Genomic DNA, 20,355 nt, shown 5'->3' on the forward strand with positions numbered 1-20,355 from the left:
TTCTGGCTCGCCCGACCCTCCATCCCCCCGTTTCTGGCTCGCCCGACCCTCCATCCCGTGGCTGGCTCGCCCGACCCTCCATCCCGTTTCTGGCTCGCCGACCCTCCATCCCGTTTCTGGCTCGCCCGACCCCTCCATCCCCGTTTCTGGCTCGCCCGACCCTCCATCCCGTTTCTGGCTCGCCCGACCCCCATCGTTTCTGGCTCGCCCGACCCTCCATCCCGTTTCTGGCTCGCCCGACCCTCCAATCCCGTTTCTGGCTCGCCCGACCCTCCATCCCGTTTCTGGCTCGCCCGACCCTCCATCCCGTTTCTGGCTCGCCCGACCCTCCATCCCGTTTCTGGCTCGCCCGACCCTCCATCCCGTTTCTGGCTCGCCCGACCCTCCATCCCGTTTCTGGCTCGCCCGACCCTCCATCCCGTTTCTGGCTCGCCCGACCCTCCATCCCGTTTCTGGCTCGCCCGACCCTCCATCCCGTTTCTGGCTCGCCCGACCCTCCATCCCGTTTCTGGCTCGCCCGACCCTCCATCCCGTTTCTGGCTCGCCCGACCCTCCATCCCGTTTCTGGCTCGCCCGACCCTCCATCCCGTTTCTGGCTCGCCCGACCCTCCATCCCGTTTCTGGCTCGCCCGACCCTCCATCCCGTTTCTGGCTCGCCCGACCCTCCATCCCGTTTCTGGCTCGCCCGACCCTCCATCCCGTTTCTGGCTCGCCCGACCCTCCATCCCGTTTCTGGCTCGCCCGACCCTCCATCCCGTTTCTGGCTCGCCCGACCCTCCATCCCGTTTCTGGCTCGCCCGACCCTCCATCCCGTTTCTGGCTCGCCCGACCCTCCATCCCGTTTCTGGCTCGCCCGACCCTCCATCCCGTTTCTGGCTCGCCCGACCCTCCATCCCGTTTCTGGCTCGCCCGACCCTCCATCCCGTTTCTGGCTCGCCCGACCCTCCATCCCGTTTCTGGCTCGCCCGACCCTCCATCCCGTTTCTGGCTCGCCCGACCCTCCATCCCGTTTCTGGCTCGCCCGACCCTCCATCCCGTTTCTGGCTCGCCCGACCCTCCATCCCGTTTCTGGCTCGCCCGACCCTCCATCCCGTTTCTGGCTCGCCCGACCCTCCATCCCGTTTCTGGCTCGCCCGACCCTCCATCCCGTTTCTGGCTCGCCCGACCCTCCATCCCGTTTCTGGCTCGCCCGACCCTCCATCCCGTTTCTGGCTCGCCCGACCCTCCATCCCGTTTCTGGCTCGCCCGACCCTCCATCCCGTTTCTGGCTCGCCCGACCCTCCATCCCGTTTCTGGCTCGCCCGACCCTCCATCCCGTTTCTGGCTCGCCCGACCCTCCATCCCGTTTCTGGCTCGCCCGACCCTCCATCCCGTTTCTGGCTCGCCCGACCCTCCATCCCGTTTCTGGCTCGCCCGACCCTCCATCCCGTTTCTGGCTCGCCCGACCCTCCATCCCGTTTCTGGCTCGCCCGACCCTCCATCCCGTTTCTGGCTCGCCCGACCCTCCATCCCGTTTCTGGCTCGCCCGACCCTCCATCCCGTTTCTGGCTCGCCCGACCCTCCATCCCGTTTCTGGCTCGCCCGACCCTCCATCCCGTTTCTGGCTCGCCCGACCCTCCATCCCGTTTCTGGCTCGCCCGACCCTCCATCCCGTTTCTGGCTCGCCCGACCCTCCATCCCGTTTCTGGCTCGCCCGACCCTCCATCCCGTTTCTGGCTCGCCCGACCCTCCATCCCGTTTCTGGCTCGCCCGACCCTCCATCCCGTTTCTGGCTCGCCCGACCCTCCATCCCGTTTCTGGCTCGCCCGACCCTCCATCCCGTTTCTGGCTCGCCCGACCCTCCATCCCGTTTCTGGCTCGCCCGACCCTCCATCCCGTTTCTGGCTCGCCCGACCCTCCATCCCGTTTCTGGCTCGCCCGACCCTCCATCCCGTTTCTGGCTCGCCCGACCCTCCATCCCGTTTCTGGCTCGCCCGACCCTCCATCCCGTTTCTGGCTCGCCCGACCCTCCATCCCGTTTCTGGCTCGCCCGACCCTCCATCCCGTTTCTGGCTCGCCCGACCCTCCATCCCGTTTCTGGCTCGCCCGACCCTCCATCCCGTTTCTGGCTCGCCCGACCCTCCATCCCGTTTCTGGCTCGCCCGACCCTCCATCCCGTTTCTGGCTCGCCCGACCCTCCATCCCGTTTCTGGCTCGCCCGACCCTCCATCCCGTTTCTGGCTCGCCCGACCCTCCATCCCGTTTCTGGCTCGCCCGACCCTCCATCCCGTTTCTGGCTCGCCCGACCCTCCATCCCGTTTCTGGCTCGCCCGACCCTCCATCCCGTTTCTGGCTCGCCCGACCCTCCATCCCGTTTCTGGCTCGCCCGACCCTCCATCCCGTTTCTGGCTCGCCCGACCCTCCATCCCGTTTCTGGCTCGCCCGACCCTCCATCCCGTTTCTGGCTCGCCCGACCCTCCATCCCGTTTCTGGCTCGCCCGACCCTCCATCCCGTTTCTGGCTCGCCCGACCCTCCATCCCGTTTCTGGCTCGCCCGACCCTCCATCCCGTTTCTGGCTCGCCCGACCCTCCATCCCGTTTCTGGCTCGCCCGACCCTCCATCCCGTTTCTGGCTCGCCCGACCCTCCATCCCGTTTCTGGCTCGCCCGACCCTCCATCCCGTTTCTGGCTCGCCCGACCCTCCATCCCGTTTCTGGCTCGCCCGACCCTCCATCCCGTTTCTGGCTCGCCCGACCCTCCATCCCGTTTCTGGCTCGCCCGACCCTCCATCCCGTTTCTGGCTCGCCCGACCCTCCATCCCGTTTCTGGCTCGCCCGACCCTCCATCCCGTTTCTGGCTCGCCCGACCCTCCATCCCGTTTCTGGCTCGCCCGACCCTCCATCCCGTTTCTGGCTCGCCCGACCCTCCATCCCGTTTCTGGCTCGCCCGACCCTCCATCCCGTTTCTGGCTCGCCCGACCCTCCATCCCGTTTCTGGCTCGCCCGACCCTCCATCCCGTTTCTGGCTCGCCCGACCCTCCATCCCGTTTCTGGCTCGCCCGACCCTCCATCCCGTTTCTGGCTCGCCCGACCCTCCATCCCGTTTCTGGCTCGCCCGACCCTCCATCCCGTTTCTGGCTCGCCCGACCCTCCATCCCGTTTCTGGCTCGCCCGACCCTCCATCCCGTTTCTGGCTCGCCCGACCCTCCATCCCGTTTCTGGCTCGCCCGACCCTCCATCCCGTTTCTGGCTCGCCCGACCCTCCATCCCGTTTCTGGCTCGCCCGACCCTCCATCCCGTTTCCTGGCTCGCCCGACCCTCCATCCCGTTCCTGGCTCGCCCGACCCTCCATCCCGTTCCTGGCTCGCCCGACCCTCCATCCCGTTCCTGGCTCGCCCGACCCTCCATCCCGTTCCTGGCTCGCCCGACCCTCCATCCCGTTCCTGGCTCGCCCGACCCTCCATCCCGTTCCTGGCTCGCCCGACCCTCCATCCCGTTCCTGGCTCGCCCGACCCTCCATCCCGTTCCTGGCTCGCCCGACCCTCCATCCCGTTCCTGGCTCGCCCGACCCTCCATCCCGTTCCTGGCTCGCCCGACCCTCCATCCCGTTCCTGGCTCGCCCGACCCTCCATCCCGTTCCTGGCTCGCCCGACCCTCCATCCCGTTCCTGGCTCGCCCGACCCTCCATCCCGTTCCTGGCTCGCCCGACCCTCCATCCCGTTCCTGGCTCGCCCGACCCTCCCGTTCCTGGCTCGCCCGACCCTCCATCCCGTTCCTGGCTCGCCCGACCCTCCATCCCGTTCCTGGCTCGCCCGACCCTCCATCCCGTTCCTGGCTCGCCCGACCCTCCATCCCGTTCCTGGCTCGCCCGACCCTCCATCCCGTTCCTGGCTCGCCCGACCCTCCATCCCGTTCCTGGCTCGCCCGACCCTCCATCCCGTTCCTGGCTCGCCCGACCCTCCATCCCGTTCCTGGCTCGCCCGACCCTCCATCCCGTTCCTGGCTCGCCCGACCCTCCATCCCGTTCCTGGCTCGCCCGACCCTCCATCCCGTTCCTGGCTCGCCCGACCCTCCATCCCGTTCCTGGCTCGCCCGACCCTCCATCCCGTTCCTGGCTCGCCCGACCCTCCATCCCGTTCCTGGCTCGCCCGACCCTCCATCCCGTTCCTGGCTCGCCCGACCCTCCATCCCGTTCCTGGCTCGCCCGACCCTCCATCCCGTTCCTGGCTCGCCCGACCCTCCATCCCGTTCCTGGCTCGCCCGACCCTCCATCCCGTTCCTGGCTCGCCCGACCCTCCATCCCGTTCCTGGCTCGCCCGACCCTCCATCCCGTTCCTGGCTCGCCCGACCCTCCATCCCGTTCCTGGCTCGCCCGACCCTCCATCCCGTTCCTGGCTCGCCCGACCCTCCATCCCGTTCCTGGCTCGCCCGACCCTCCATCCCGTTCCTGGCTCGCCCGACCCTCCATCCCGTTCCTGGCTCGCCCGACCCTCCATCCCGTTCCTGGCTCGCCCGACCCTCCATCCCGTTCCTGGCTCGCCCGACCCTCCATCCCGTTCCTGGCTCGCCCGACCCTCCATCCCGTTCCTGGCTCGCCCGACCCTCCATCCCGTTCCTGGCTCGCCCGACCCTCCATCCCGTTCCTGGCTCGCCCGACCCTCCATCCCGTTCCTGGCTCGCCCGACCCTCCATCCCGTTCCTGGCTCGCCCGACCCTCCATCCCGTTCCTGGCTCGCCCGACCCTCCATCCCGTTCCTGGCTCGCCCGACCCTCCATCCCGTTCCTGGCTCGCCCGACCCTCCATCCCGTTCCTGGCTCGCCCGACCCTCCATCCCGTTCCTGGCTCGCCCGACCCTCCATCCCGTTCCTGGCTCGCCCGACCCTCCATCCCGTTCCTGGCTCGCCCGACCCTCCATCCCGTTCCTGCTCGCCCGACCCTCCATCCCGTTCCTGGCTCGCCCGACCCTCCATCCCGTTCCTGGCTCGCCCGACCCTCCATCCCGTTCCTGGCTCGCCCGACCCTCCATCCCGTTCCTGGCTCGCCCGACCCTCCATCCCGTTCCTGGCTCGCCCGACCCTCCATCCCGTTCCTGGCTCGCCCGACCCTCCATCCCGTTCCTGGCTCGCCCGACCCTCCATCCCGTTCCTGGCTCGCCCGACCCTCCATCCCGTTCCTGGCTCGCCCGACCCTCCATCCCGTTCCTGGCTCGCCCGACCCTCCATCCCGTTCCTGGCTCGCCCGACCCTCCATCCCGTTCCTGGCTCGCCCGACCCTCCATCCCGTTCCTGGCTCGCCCGACCCTCCATCCCGTTCCTGGCTCGCCCGACCCTCCATCCCGTTCCTGGCTCGCCCGACCCTCCATCCCGTTCCTGGCTCGCCCGACCCTCCATCCCGTTCCTGGCTCGCCCGACCCTCCATCCCGTTCCTGGCTCGCCCGACCCTCCATCCCGTTCCTGGCTCGCCCGACCCTCCATCCCGTTCCTGGCTCGCCCGACCCTCCATCCCGTTCCTGGCTCGCCCGACCCTCCATCCCGTTCCTGGCTCGCCCGACCCTCCATCCCGTTCCTGGCTCGCCCGACCCTCCATCCCGTTCCTGGCTCGCCCGACCCTCCATCCCGTTCCTGGCTCGCCCGACCCTCCATCCCGTTCCTGGCTCGCCCGACCCTCCATCCCGTTCCTGGCTCGCCCGACCCTCCATCCCGTTCCTGGCTCGCCCGACCCTCCATCCCGTTCCTGGCTCGCCCGACCCTCCATCCCGTTCCTGGCTCGCCCGACCCTCCATCCCGTTCCTGGCTCGCCCGACCCTCCATCCCGTTCCTGGCTCGCCCGACCCTCCATCCCGTTCCTGGCTCGCCCGACCCTCCATCCCGTTCCTGGCTCGCCCGACCCTCCATCCCGTTCCTGGCTCGCCCGACCCTCCATCCCGTTCCTGGCTCGCCCGACCCTCCATCCCGTTCCTGGCTCGCCCGACCCTCCATCCCGTTCCTGGCTCGCCCGACCCTCCATCCCGTTCCTGGCTCGCCCGACCCTCCATCCCGTTCCTGGCTCGCCCGACCCTCCATCCCGTTCCTGGCTCGCCCGACCCTCCATCCCGTTCCTGGCTCGCCCGACCCTCCATCCCGTTCCTGGCTCGCCCGACCCTCCATCCCGTTCCTGGCTCGCCCGACCCTCCATCCCGTTCCTGGCTCGCCCGACCCTCCATCCCGTTCCTGGCTCGCCCGACCCTCCATCCCGTTCCTGGCTCGCCCGACCCTCCATCCCGTTCCTGGCTCGCCCGACCCTCCATCCCGTTCCTGGCTCGCCCGACCCTCCATCCCGTTCCTGGCTCGCCCGACCCTCCATCCCGTTCCTGGCTCGCCCGACCCTCCATCCCGTTCCTGGCTCGCCCGACCCTCCATCCCGTTCCTGGCTCGCCCGACCCTCCATCCCGTTCCTGGCTCGCCCGACCCTCCATCCCGTTCCTGGCTCGCCCGACCCTCCATCCCGTTCCTGGCTCGCCCGACCCTCCATCCCGTTCCTGGCTCGCCCGACCCTCCATCCCGTTCCTGGCTCGCCCGACCCTCCATCCCGTTCCTGGCTCGCCCGACCCTCCATCCCGTTCCTGGCTCGCCCGACCCTCCATCCCGTTCCTGGCTCGCCCGACCCTCCATCCCGTTCCTGGCTCGCCCGACCCTCCATCCCGTTCCTGGCTCGCCCGACCCTCAATTCAATCCGCATTTTGAATAGAGTGGTCGGAAAGGTTAGAAACACTAAATGATATTAAAAATTAAAAGGAAAAAAAGTTATTTTACCTTTTTTGTATTGTATATTATTATCAGTATTATTGTTTGCACAGATGCATTTGCGATGAAGAAAGCAGAGAGCGCTACAAAATCATTAGAAATCCCCTCTTCAGTTTTCACTTACAGAGGGTTCCCATTGCAAGATATTTTTTATTTTATTTTTTTCTTCACTTCTTGTTCTAGTGGCAACGAAGACCTTTTAGACCTCCCATCACTTTCTGGCTCGGTGGTCAAAAGGACAATTAGACAAACTATTGCTAAAGCCTGGAGAACTCCATCTCTGAATGTTAGAGAAGTGAAGCAAAGAATTATGGGCACCATGGTTCATGAAAAATTAACATCTATCCTATTTTGATAACCATTCTAACTTTTTACAAATCTGGGCTCCATGGCTTGACTTTACTGACATACTTTACTATTGATAATTCTTTGTTTTCACTCTAAAATTAATAAGGTTACATCCACCATCCATATAACACCCAGCATATATTATTCCACACTTTCTTCTACTTTTCATTTCCTTTATTTAAATTTTTTTATTGTTGACTATTCCCAATATATTTAATTGTATATTCATTGATGTTGTTTTAATATAAAAATATAATTATATATACTCTTTTATTCTTCTTAATAAAAAATATTGTAACACAAAAGGACAATTAGAGAGGGGTGAATCTATCCAGCAGGGACACAGGCATCAATAAAAAAAAAAATGGACAGGTTCTAATGCTTCCCCACTCTATACAAAACTGTTGCACTGCATTTGAGTTTGAGTTTTATTGTTGCGGATTGAACACTCCCTATTGTTTGGCTGCACCACTTATGACCATTGATGCGTTTTTTTTTTTTTTTTTCTGGGTAAGCACAGAGTAATTTTTGTGCCACGGTACCCGGAAAGAGGATGGACGCTCCGTGGAAGAGGGGACAGCGGTGACATCGCTGGCTCCTGTGTCAGGTAAGTGACACATAATGGGCTACTATGCGATGCATAGTAGCCCATTATGCTTTACCTTTGCAGGGAAACAAAGAGGAAGTAAGCCCACCAGGGTTTACTTCCTCTTTTTAAGTTGCAGTAATAACTGTGAAATTATATTTTCTTTTCTTACATCAGGGGACACAGAACCATAGTAATAACTATGTGGGTTATATCGGATCATCAGGTGCTGGACACTGGCACGCCCCTTAAGGCGTGTACTTCCCCCATATAACCCCTCCCATTGCTGGGAGTCCTCAGTTTTTTTCGCCAGTGCCTAAGGTGTTTGGCACGAGTAAGGCTGTGTCTTGTGCTGAGCTCCATGGGCAATAATCTTTTGATGAGTGCCAGCCACCCTGACTGGATCCGTTCTGATGTCTTGTAATGGGCTAAATGAATGGTACCCGGGCCTCGTAATCCGAAGAAACAAGGTTTTGCTTGCGAATGCTTCTCTTTGAAAACTGGGCCCTGGGATCCAGTACTTTTGGTAGTGAGGCCAATAAAAGTTTACTGTCAGGGTCCTGTCACAGGTCCAGGATTGTGGGCTAACCTGAGAGTTCCCCGGTTCCTGAAAGTTTCCTTTAACCACTTGAGGACCGCCGTATTGCCATTGTACGTCAGCACAATGGCACAGGCAGGCATAATCACGTACATCTACGTGATTGCCTTCCAGCGGGTGGGGGGTCCCATCGGACCCCCTCCCGCTGGTTACGGCGGTCCGATTCGGTCCAGGAGCGCTCCGTGATGAGGGGATGGCCGTTCGTTTTCGGCCACCCCCTCTGGATCGCTCCTGGCCAATGAGAAGCTTCCTCCCCTGTGTATTGTTTACACAGGAAGGAGGAAGTGATGTCATTCTCCTCGGGGCGGTCTTTTTGACCGGACTACGAGGAGAAGAGTAAAAGTAAGTCTGCACGAACACTACACTGACATGTAGGTACACACAGGCACACAAACCCCCCCCCGATCCCCCCCCCGATCGCCCCCCGATCCCCCCCCCGCCCCCCCTCCCCCCCCAGTCACAGTGTCACTGATTGCATTGATCATTTCTTTACTGATCAATGCATTCAGTGTCAGTTGTGACAGTAAAAACTGTCAGGACAGTTAGTGTTAGGTCCAGGGTAGCCCCCTATCACCCCCCAATAAAGATTTAACCCCCTGATTGCCCCTAGAGTTAACCCTTTCACCCCCTTTTGCCAGTGTCACTAAGCGATCATTTTTCTGATCGCTGCATGTGTCGCTAGGTAGCTAGTTATTTTTTTAGGTTCACCGCCAGGTTTTTATATCGCTAGGTACCCCGATATACTACCCAATAATGTTTTTAACCCCCTGATTGCCGCTAGTTAACCCTTTCACCCCCTTTTGCCAGTGTCACTAAGCGATCGTTTTTCTGATCGCTGCATTAGTGTCGCTACAGTCGCTAGGTAGCTAGTTATTTTTTTAGGTTCACCGCCAGGTTTTTATAGCGCTAGGTACCCCGATATACTACCCAATAATGGTTTTAACCCCCTGATTTCCGCTAGTTAACCCTTTCACCCCCTTTTGCCAGTGTCACTAAGCGATAATTTTTCTGAACGCTGCATCAGTGTCGCTAGTGTCGCTAGGTAGCTAGTTAACTAGGCTCCCAAAAAGTCCCCCACATGTGGTATCCCCGTACTCGGGAGAAGCAGCAGAATTTATTTTGGGGTGTAATTTGACTTCTGCCCATAGCATGTGTGAGCAATATATCATTTAGTGACAACTTTGTGCAAAAAAAAAAAAGTTTGTAATATTCCCGCAACTTTTGGCAAAATATAAAATATTCCATGGACTCAACATGCCTCTCAGTAAATAGCTTGGGGTGTCTACTTTCCAAAATGGGGTCATTTGGGGAGGTTTTGTGCTATTTTGGCATTTTATGGCCTTCGAAACTGTGATAGGTAGTGAGGAGTTAAATCAAAAATTTGCACCCTTAGAAATCCTGAAGGTGGTGATTGGTTTTCGGGGTGCCGTGCGCGACTAGACTCCCAAAAAGTCCCACACATGTGGTATCCCCGTACTCGGGAGAAGCAGCAGAATGTATTTTGGGGTGTCATTTCACATATAACCATGGCATGTGTGAGCAATATATCATTTAGTGACAACTTTTTGTAAAAAAAATTTTTTTTTTTTTTTTTGTCATTATTCAATCCCTTAGGACAAAAAAAATAAATATTCAATGGGCTCAACATACCCATCAGCAATTTCCTTGGGGTGTCTACTTTCCAAAATGGGGTCATTTGGGGGGGATTTGTACTGCCCTGCCATTTTAGCACCTCAAGAAATGAGATCGGCAGTCATAAATTAAAAGCTGTGTAAATTCCAGAAAATGTACTCTAGTTTGTAGACGCTATAACTTTTGCGCAAACCAAAAAATATACGCTTATTGACATTTTTTTTACTAAAGACATGTGGCTGAATAAATTTTGCCCTCAATGTATGACTAAAATTTAGTTTATTCGATTTTTCTTATAACAAAAAGAAGAAAATATCTTTTTTTTTCAAAATTTTCGCTCTTTTTCCATTTATATCGCAAAAAAAAAAAATCGCAGAGGCAATCAAATACCATCAAAAGAAAGCTCTATTTGTGGGAAGAAAAGGACGCAAATTTCGTTTGGGTGCAATATTGCATGACCGCGCAATTACCAGTTAAAGCAGCGCAGTGCGAAATTGCAAAAAGACCTCTGGTCCTTAAGGTGTTTATTGGTCCGGAGCTGAAGTGGTTAAGGTCTCCGAGCGAAGATTGCTTTTTTTTTTTTTTTGTTTTTTTTGTTTTTTTTTTAAATCTCTGATAAAACCCTGTTGCGAGGATAAGGTAGGGGAGATTTTCTTAGGAATCTCTCCTATGTATTGTGTTGTCATGTCTGTGTCACCACTGGGGACTCAATACTCACCATTCTGACGCTGGAAACAGCAGAAGCTCAGAGGCTCAGTCGGCTTTGATCTGAGGGTCTGGGGTTCAGGTCCCTGTTTGGGTGCTGCCTGTGGGGTCCTTGGGCTGCTGATGCGGCAGTCTTGATGCAAGAGTTTGTCTTTATTTCTGGCTCTGGATCAGCTGTTATCCCAGTCAGTGATATCAGAGGTTCCCTTAGTGGAACAGGGTTTTGGCTCAAACCTTTTAAGGTTCCAGAACTAAACAAAGAGGCAAGACCCATTCTAGATCTCAAAGATCTGAATCTGCACTTAAACGTCTGATCCTTTCATAATTCGATCGGCTGTGTCCATCCTGCAAGGAGGAGTGTTGCATATCTCCATATGCCAAAGTTTCCCGCTTACCAGAAATTTCTATGGTTTGAAATATAACATTATTTTAAATTCGTTGTGGCCCTGCCAGTCAGCTTAGCCACAGCACCACAAGTGTTCTGAAAGATTCTGGCACCTCCTTTAGTCAGGTTAAGGGCTCAAGGCATAGCTTTCCTAGTCTGTTGGAAGATCTACTTTTAATAGATCATTCAGTCTCAGGTCTAAACCAGAGTCTGATCTCAGCCATAAATATCTGAAATCTCTAGGTTGGATTCTCAACCTAGGAAGATTCTCCTTAAAACCATCAAGGAGATAACGGTACTCGGGGGGCTGGTTATGGATACCATAAAGATTAAGGTATTCTTACCCCAGACGAGAACCAGTTCCATTATAGGATTTATTCAACTTCTCAAAACAAAGGGAAAATTCCTTCATTCAGTTGTACAGGAGATTTTTAGGGGAAATGGTGGCCTCCTTCAAGGCCGTCCCTTATGCACAATTTTACTCAAAGACTGCTTCAAAACAGCATCCTGTCAGTCTGGAATAAAGAAGATTCAGGCCTTGTTTTGTTTCCAATACGCTTGGTTCCCGTCATAGGTCAGAGCCTAAATTGGTGGTTGTTATCCAGCAATAGGGAAAATCTTTATCCTGGAAGGTGTTAACAGATGCCAGCCTTCTCTAGGCTAGGGAGCAGCTCTAGAAGAAGATTCTGTCCAGGGGAGATGGTCCAGGTTAGAGGACCTTGCCTATCAACTTTTTTGGAAGTTTCAAGCAGTACATCTGGCCCTAGAATCTTGGCGGTCAGACTACGGGACTGTCCTGTCAGAATTCAGTTGGACAGGGCCACGGCGGTGGCTTAGATCGATCACCAGGGGGGGCACGAGAAGTCGTGCAGCCCAAAAAGAGGTGAATAATGTTCTAGTTTTATCAGAACACAACACTCCTTGCCTATCGGCAATTAAAAATTTTCAGGCGTACTACTTGAGACGCCAACAATTATTTCTGGGAGAATCTTCTCCTCCCCCCCGACATCTTCCTAGCAATATGTTGAATGGGGTATTCCGGACATGGACATGGACCTATTCGCATCCAGATTCATTAACAAGGTTGACAACATTGTCGAACAAAGGGGTCTGCTAGCAGCCGGATCAGACGCATTAGTCTTCCCAGGGGATCAGTTTTCACTGATCTATGCATTTCCTCCAGTTCTGCTATTCCCCACCTTCTCCGCAGGATTGAGCAGGAACAGAAGGAGGTGATTCTGGCGGGTCCCAGAAGATCTTGATTTGCCGAGATCACAAAGATGGAGGTGGGAGTCCTTTGGACTCTGCCATTATAGCCAGACCTTCTTGCACAAGGTCTGGTATTTCATCCTACCTTACGGAGTAGTGTCTACTTTGACTAATGCCAGTAAGCAGGCTTCCAGAATCACTTACTTTAGAGTCTGGAAGGCATAAGTTCCTTCGTGTGGATCCGGGGGTTGACACCCCAGGAAGTATGTCAATAGGCAAGATTCCTGCATATGGACTCTGAAATGAAGCTGGCCTTGTCTTCTATAAAGAGCCAGATCCAGGCCTTGTCGTCTTTTCCTACGGCCTCTTGTTTCCCACTCCTTGGTGCGTAGCTTTTTCAGGAGGTAGCACAGTTTTATTCCCCCCTATCAAGGCACCTCTAAATCCTTGGGATTTAAAATTGGTCTTATCGGCTTTGCTGAATCAGGCGCTTAAACCGTACGAAAAATTCCCTTGGTTGTTTGACAAGAAAGGATAATCTTTTCTGCTTGCCATTTCTTCTGCTAGAAGAATATCGGAACTAACGGCTCTGTCTTGTAAGAGCCATATTTCATCATGCATAAGGATGAGTTGGTTTTATGTCCTCATCCTGAATTCTTACCAAAAGTGGTAACAGGTTTTCATTTAAACCAAGATATTGTTCTTCCTCCTTTTTCCCCAGAGCCTTAATCTGGGGAAGAGAAAACACTATATTCTCTAGATGTAGTAAGAGCAATCAGTCTATTTAAAGGCGACCGTTCAGGTTCGCAAAACACAGATTTTGTTTGTACTGCCAGAGGGTCCAAGATGTGGACAGGCAGCGTGGAGATCCATATTTTTCAAATGGATTTGTCAAGTGATTGTTCAAGCTTCAGCTTGAAGAAAATTCTTCCTTCTCATATTAAGAGTACACTCATCCAGGGCGATTAGTGCCTCTTGGGTGGTGCATCATCGGGCTTCTGTGGCTCGGATCTGTAAGGCCGCGACTTGGTCTTCAGTTCATACGTTTATCCGATTTTATTTGATCTTAAAGGTCATGAGGATATTGCCTTTGGGCACAGCATATACTGCAGGCTGCAGTGAGAGTCCTCTGGCCTCCTGTTTTTTGATCTGTCTTCCCCCCCCCCCCCCTTCAGTTGCCATTGATATGGGACATAGCTATTACTATGGCTCTGTGTCCCCTGATGTAATAAAATTAAAATAGGATTTTTAAAACCGCTTACCTGTAAAATCCTTTTCTTTTGATGTACATCAGGGGACACAGAGGTCCCTCCCTTCTTATACACTTGTATTGCTTGGCTGCACAACTGAGGACTCCCAGCATTGGGAGGGGTTATATGGGGGGGGAAGTACACGCCTTAAGGGGAGTGGCAGTGTCCAGCACCTGATGGTCCGATATAACCCACATAGTTATTACTATGGCTCTGTGTCCCCTGATGTACATCAAAGAAAATAATTTTACAGGTAAGCTGTTTTAAAAATACTATTATTGGTGCAAAATGAAAGGTAGACCGTGGTTGTTGTACATTGTGGCTGTTACATTGGTGGTCCGTAGGAAGTCCCTCAACCTCCTAACTTCCTTTTTTCATTGGTGCTAATTGGGAGAAATCCTTCCTTACACTCGTTGATTAATGGTGAGTGGGAAGAACCCTTCACCCTTCCTCTCACATCTGTTATTTTGAGAGGAAGCCCTCTCCCCTTACATTGGTCAGTGTTAGGAAATCTTACATTTTTGGGAAAACCCTTTCCCCCAGCACCCTACAATGGTGGTCATTTTTTTTGTTTTCACTTATGAATTGAGTTCTGTCAAAAAAAAAATTGCAGTCTAATTTTTCCTAAGTTCTAACTCTTCCTGTTACATTCAAAAACAAAATAAATTTTTTCTGGCTTTGGGTTTTACATTTTTATATTTCTTGACAATAGTGGGTGCTGTGGTGTGTGTGTGTGTGTGTGTTTGTTTTTTTTTTTTTATTTTTTTTTTCATAAAGTTATAGAGTTGAATGCAATTATTCATGTTTCTACAATATGTCATAAATCCTTTTTTTCTGTGTCAACAGATGTTTATTAACAAAGTTAGGGTATTCTTGGATACAGCAAAAACACATTTTTGTAATTCACGGCCACTGGATATCAAACGGTTTTATACTTTTATTCACAAGCAAGGAAATGAACACGGAATTGCCATGTCTGAGAAATCTGTGAAGCCACAAGGTGCCGTTTACAGCTCCAGGAAAGGGGTGAAAATCAAGAAACTTTCTGTGGAAGGGAATATTGCTGTTGGAAAGTCAAGCTTCTTGCGATTATTAGCCAGCGCATATCAAGAATGGAGTTTTGTGGGAGAACCTCTGCAGAAATGGCAGCATGTCAATTCTTCGTCCAGTCATGGGATGGATAATTTGCTACAACTCATGTATGACAATCCAGCTCGATGGTCTTATACCTTTCAGACGCTTTCTTGTATGACTCGTTTTAAAACCCAGATTGAGTCGTTTTCAGAGCAGCTGCTGAAGCAGCAAGAACCTGTGCGTATATTTGAAAGGTCTATATATAGTGATAGGTTTGTGTTTGCCAAGACTCTCTTTGAACTTGGCCATCTAAATGACATGGAATGGAACATGTATCAAGAATGGCACACTTTTTTACTTCAGGAGTTTGGTGAGAGAGCTACTCTGGATGGGATTTTATATCTCCGTGCAACTCCAGTGACATGCTTCGAGAGGCTTCACAAAAGGGCAAGGAAGGAAGAAGAGCGGGTTACCCAACAGTATCTTGAAAAGTTACATTACCAGCATGAAGGCTGGCTGATAAATAAGGACAAAGACGGTCATCCTGCACATTTCAGTGACACTCCAGTTCTGATTTTAGAGGTTGATGAGGATTTTGAAGAGAATCCTGTAGTTAGTCAGCACCTCATTAGCAAAGTGCAAGACTTTGTAGTCTCCCTGTAATATTTTATTGTTGTATCTGTGTCTTAAGGAAAACTATGCTGCCCTTACTGAGCTACTGAAAATGCTAACTGCCTGCCTGTCTCTGGCTTCCTCGCTTTTAATACACTGCCCTCAATATGTAGATAAGAAAAATCAGAGTCAAGTCAGAACTCTGTAGCTCTGAAATTTCTAATACCATTGGATCTGCAGGACCAGCAGGAGATTATCACAAGGAATGATCAGCAGTGGCCTTTATATGTTTTTTACAACGGGCATGTATATTCTTAACACTTTGTGTATTTCTTCCAGATCTGTGCAGTAATCCAGCATGAAACCTTTCTTTTCTGCAGGAGCTTCCTGTAATAAAGACCAACGACTGCTGCTCTCCCTCCTTGTACGGGGTTACTGGTCTTGTCTCCGCCCCCTCCTGTCATTTTCTATAGACTACCTGTAGTGTTTGGACCTATTGAGTCCCCTCCAGTGCTCCTCACTGCACAGCACAGTGATGTCACTGCACATTTTATATGGTAATATCTGGATTTGCAAAGGTATTTGCTCCAAAGTGGATTTATATCTTAACAGCCATTAAGGAATATATTTCAATTTAAAAAGTTCAACTTAAATATTCACTATGATATACAAGTTGAACTCTGGGGAAAACAGACTAATTCCTTTGTAGTGTCCTCCTCCTTCCTTCAAGGTTTAAATGCTTATTGTGTCTAGGCTACTAATAAAAGGGATTTTTCACCCAATCCTTCCCTCCCACAAGTTTGCTCCATGCTGTAAGATATGTCTTCTCAGCTTCTCCTGCAAGGCACTTCAGTAGCTGCAGGCATTCTGATGTCAACAAATATGATGCAGAGGCAGTAGGCTTGCATTGTCTGTGCAGACGCTGAGGAACTGCACACAACATGGAGTGCCGGATAGAAGAGTTTAACTCTGGCTGCTAGAGAAGTTGGGGATTAAGTAAATTTTCCTTTACGGGGAGCCTTAATGTAAGGATAATTATTTTGTAATATATTTAGTAAAACCTGAAATGTATTGAAACTGTCCTGTATCCCCTGTACAGCAGAGCTCAGATTGGTATAAGGTGGGGCAGCACTGGCACCCAGTCAGGCGTGCTGCATGCACATGTGCTGACAGGAGAAAAGAGCAGACTGATGATTCATATATATTGGCCTTCTGCTCCTTCACTAATTATTTACAAGCTGACACAGGGAAGTGACTGATCTATATTACTTGGTGGTTATAAAAATGTCCCAGTAGCGGTATTGCCCCCTCACCCCCCCCCCCCCCCCCCCTTAATGCTTACTTGAAACCTCATCCACCCAGTACTGTACTCTGCTGTAGTAGCTCTCTCCTCTCTCCCTGCATTCACAGGACAGAGAGCCAGCAGCAGGAGCCAAACAAGATAACTAATGCAGCCATCACATCTAATAATTGTTACCACTGCCAGGCCAGGTTCATTTTGCAATCATCTGTGCTGTACATTTCAGAGTTCATAATAAAATAAATAAAATTTTTCTCCACACTCCTAATTTATAGATCTCCATTGTGAAATTCCTGGCTTCTGTGTGTGTTGCAGTAAGCATGGGACATTTATGCCACCCAAGCCTGCTTTGTTAATAAAAATAGTAAACAGGACTAGGCCCCACTGCAGAAAGTGTGACCTGGCCCTTAGGATTAAAAACCTGACCTGGCCATTAGGATTAAAAACTCCTTGAAACACAGATAAATAATATAAACACATGCAGATGACTGGACATACTATACCTGCTTCATAACTTTGTGTTTTGCAAATTGTAATCAAGCTCATTAAATAAAAAGCACACTCCCAATTCCTTCCTTGTGCTTATACACTGACTCAAAATAGGATGATTGACAGTGCACTGTATTGCTATTACATTGTTTCTCACAGGTTATTTCGGTCATAGGTTCACTTTAAGACTAGGCGGTTCAGCAAGAACCGGCAGAGGTTGGAACCGTGTTTGGGCAGGCTGAACATGCCAAGTTTATTGATCTATCAGCATGAGTACAACCAACCTGCCGTATTCTCTTGCGATTACCACTAATGGCTGTTATAGCCTCTAGCAATAATCGCTGTCTTCTCCCGATGGAGATGACTTCCCCCTGACCCCCATGCCCCTCCCATCGGGAGCAGACAATTGCTCGGCAGGAAAGAAATGTGCACCAACTATGGCCTGCCTTTGGCTTTGTTCACATGGGTGACTGCTGTCGTTCATTTACCGCCCAACTAATCTATGCAATGGCGGCTGGATTGGATAGTATAAATTGCTGTGGCCACAGTGATTTTCTTTGTGGCACAGCAAAAATAATACAGTGCATTGTGTTTCACAAGCAGTACTGCTATGAAATGTGACCCACGTGAATAGGACCACACCGCAACCACAAGCAAAAACACTTGGATTGCATCACCGATATTTCAATAGGAAAGCCCCCTTTAGCTGAAGGGGAAAAAAAGACAGGAATTGAGGAGGTGGCATTATGGTGTCTCAAATGCCCGGCAGCCACTGATCTACTGCCCTCTTTAAAAAAAAAAAAAAAAAAAAAAAAAAACAGTCCATGTTGGTAGAAAGTGTTGTAAGCAACTGACATGTATTGAGGGGTAGATTCCTTGGACTTGCACACAAGTTATTAGAGGAGGTTTAAAGTTACAGAATACACCTTAATTGCAATTCTGATGTTTTAAAATAAAAATAATATATTTGACAATCCAATATGTTTACTTGAAAAATCTCTTTTCATGTTATGAGTTCTGCCTGTTTGTTGGTCATCGCTTCCCTCAACTTCCTGGATTCCCTGCATGTTTTGCAGCCTTATTTTTTGCTCATATGCCATGATATCTAGCTGACTGCAAGCAGTGTGTTTTCTTTACTAATCTGCTGACGCTGCCTCCTGAAACTCTTAATGTGAGCACTTCTTTAGTTCAGATTGCAGGCTTTAGGGAAATGTGTGATACAGCAAGGCCTACTCGCAGGGGATAGTAAATAGTTATCTGTTCTGCCGCTGTTAAAACCATGTTTTGTTTTGAAATTCAGAGAATCTTGGCACAGCGTTCACTTGCAGTTGTACATTGCGATTAGCTGTGTTTACATGCGGCTGCGTTTGGAACGTTCTTGTCATTTCTGATGTGCTTCCTTGTTTGTTTTTTCTTTCCTTGTTGCTATCTGCAGGAGAAATAGTACACTGCGTTTACCTGTGGTTATGTGCGGATAGCTGCGCTAAATCGTTCCTGGACGCAGTCAACTTTTTTTCTATCGGCACAAAGCCCCATGTAATGAAACCATTGCAAAATGCAGTGTGTGAATGGGGCCATAGGAAAGCATTGTGTGCGTTTAGCTGCGGTAGATAACTTCATTTGTCCTCAGCTAAAAGCACAATTCTATCCGCCCATGTGAAAGGGGCCTAAATGTGTGCAGATCTTCACAAACTAAGTTTATAAACTTCAAGATCATTCAGATTTTTAGGAGTAGGCTAGAAATAATTGAAATATAATGTAGAAATTAATACGTGTATTTATTTTTTGACCATAGATGCACTTTATTACAAGGAAGGCGAAAACTCAAACAAAAGCCTGTTAGAAAAGGTGACCAAGGTTATGGTTATTGTTTCTCAACTCACACTAATAAATTATTTTACGTATTTCAAGGTGACTTGTGTTTCTTGCTTTTATCCTTCTGTTGTTTAGGCAGTGGCAGTGTGTCCATTATGGGTGCACGAGCGCCGCCCACTCTGTCATGCCACCCCCATATATGTAAAGTATAGGGGTACAATGTAAAGCCCCCTGCCTGCAGACTCCCACGACCACCGGGCAAGGGTTGTGGGGATGAGGCCCTTGTCCCCATCAACATGGGGACAAGATGTTTTGGGGGACCCCAAAGCACCCTCCCCATGTTGAGGGCATGTGGCCTGGTATGGTTCAGGATGGGGGGCGCGCTCTCATTGCCCCCTCTTTTTTTCCTGCAACCTACCAGGTTGCTTGCTCGGATAAGGATCTGGTATGGATTTTGGGGGGGGGGGTCCATACTAGACCCAAAGAGCCTGGCATAGACCTGGGGGGGGGGACCTGGGGACCCATGCATTTTTTTTTTTTTTTTTCTTTCCGTGGGGAAGCTGATGACTCATTGGTTGATAAGGAGTGTTACTGCAAAACGCACTAAAAAATACATAGATGTGAACCTAGGGTCAGGGCCAGTGTGATGCCGGAACCCTGCAAATCCAGTATGGGTTCCAGCATCGCATACAACTCACAGGCAGTTCACACTGCCAAATACGAACTGCTGGGAATTTCAGTAGAAAGCTATTGTCACCCCCCCCAAATCAGTTTGCATGTCGCAGGGCGAACTGCAAATTCAGGCAACACCTATGCAATCTGATTCTGCGGACCAAAAAAAGGGTCCTGTGCGAGTTTAGTCCAAATGCGATGAAAATTCAACTATACAATCTGTATGGCTGAGTTTGCATCACACAGACATCGCATGTGATTTGCAGTGCGAGGCAAACTACATCTCATGTCGGATAGCACAGCAATGTTAACCGGCCCTAAGGCCCCTTTCACACTTGTGTGACTTGTCCTGCGACTCCTGCATCCATAGACCTCGAGATTACACTGGCATTGCTTAAAATCACATCAAATTTGTGTCAAAAAGCGATGCAAAATCGCTGGACTTCAAGGTCGCACAAGTGTGAAAGGGGCCTTATGGACCTCAAGTTATATGAAAAGTCGGCCAAGTGTGAAAGGAACCTAATGCAATTCATTGATAACACCTTTGAATTAGGCTTCATTTGCACTTGTGCGACCATTGCCTGTGTAATCTTGCAGTATATGGGCCTCAAGTCGCATCAAAGTAGTGCAGAGACGAATTTGACCCACTTGCAGGATTTACAATTAAGAATAGTGCCTAATTCCAAGGTATTATCCATGAATCTCATTCACACTGCTGCAACCTGAAAGTCACACTATTTTGCTGCTGCAACTTGGCCCCAACTTCTGGGAATGCCTGTGTAACATTGCGCTCTATGTACCTCAAGTCACATGAAAGTCACACCAAAGTAGTACAGTAACTACTTTTGAAGTTGTTGCAACTTGAAGTAGCAAAGATATGAATGTTTTTATCATTGAGAATCATGGGGAACAACTTTTC

General features: G+C 51.5%; 1 protein-coding gene across 3 annotated transcripts in view; it reads left to right on the plus strand.

The window, feature by feature from the left end:
• Positions 1-18,853, plus strand: part of LOC143962740 (deoxyguanosine kinase, mitochondrial-like) — a 49,998-nt gene extending 31,145 nt beyond the window's left edge. For all 3 annotated transcript variants that reach the window (XM_077472140.1, XM_077472139.1, XM_077472141.1), the window contains exon 2: positions 14,321-18,853. In XM_077472140.1, the coding sequence (XP_077328266.1) occupies positions 14,321-15,211 (891 nt within the window). In that variant the 3' untranslated portion in view covers positions 15,212-18,853. The remainder of the gene's footprint in view (positions 1-14,320) is intronic.
• The last annotated feature ends 1,502 nt before the right edge of the window (positions 18,854-20,355 follow it).

This window comes from Lithobates pipiens, unplaced genomic scaffold (assembly GCF_037356315.1).
Source record: "Lithobates pipiens isolate NorthernLeopardFrog02 unplaced genomic scaffold, aLitPip1_a1.2 Scaffold_8, whole genome shotgun sequence".
In the NCBI taxonomy this organism is placed as follows: domain Eukaryota; kingdom Metazoa; phylum Chordata; class Amphibia; order Anura; family Ranidae; genus Lithobates; species Lithobates pipiens.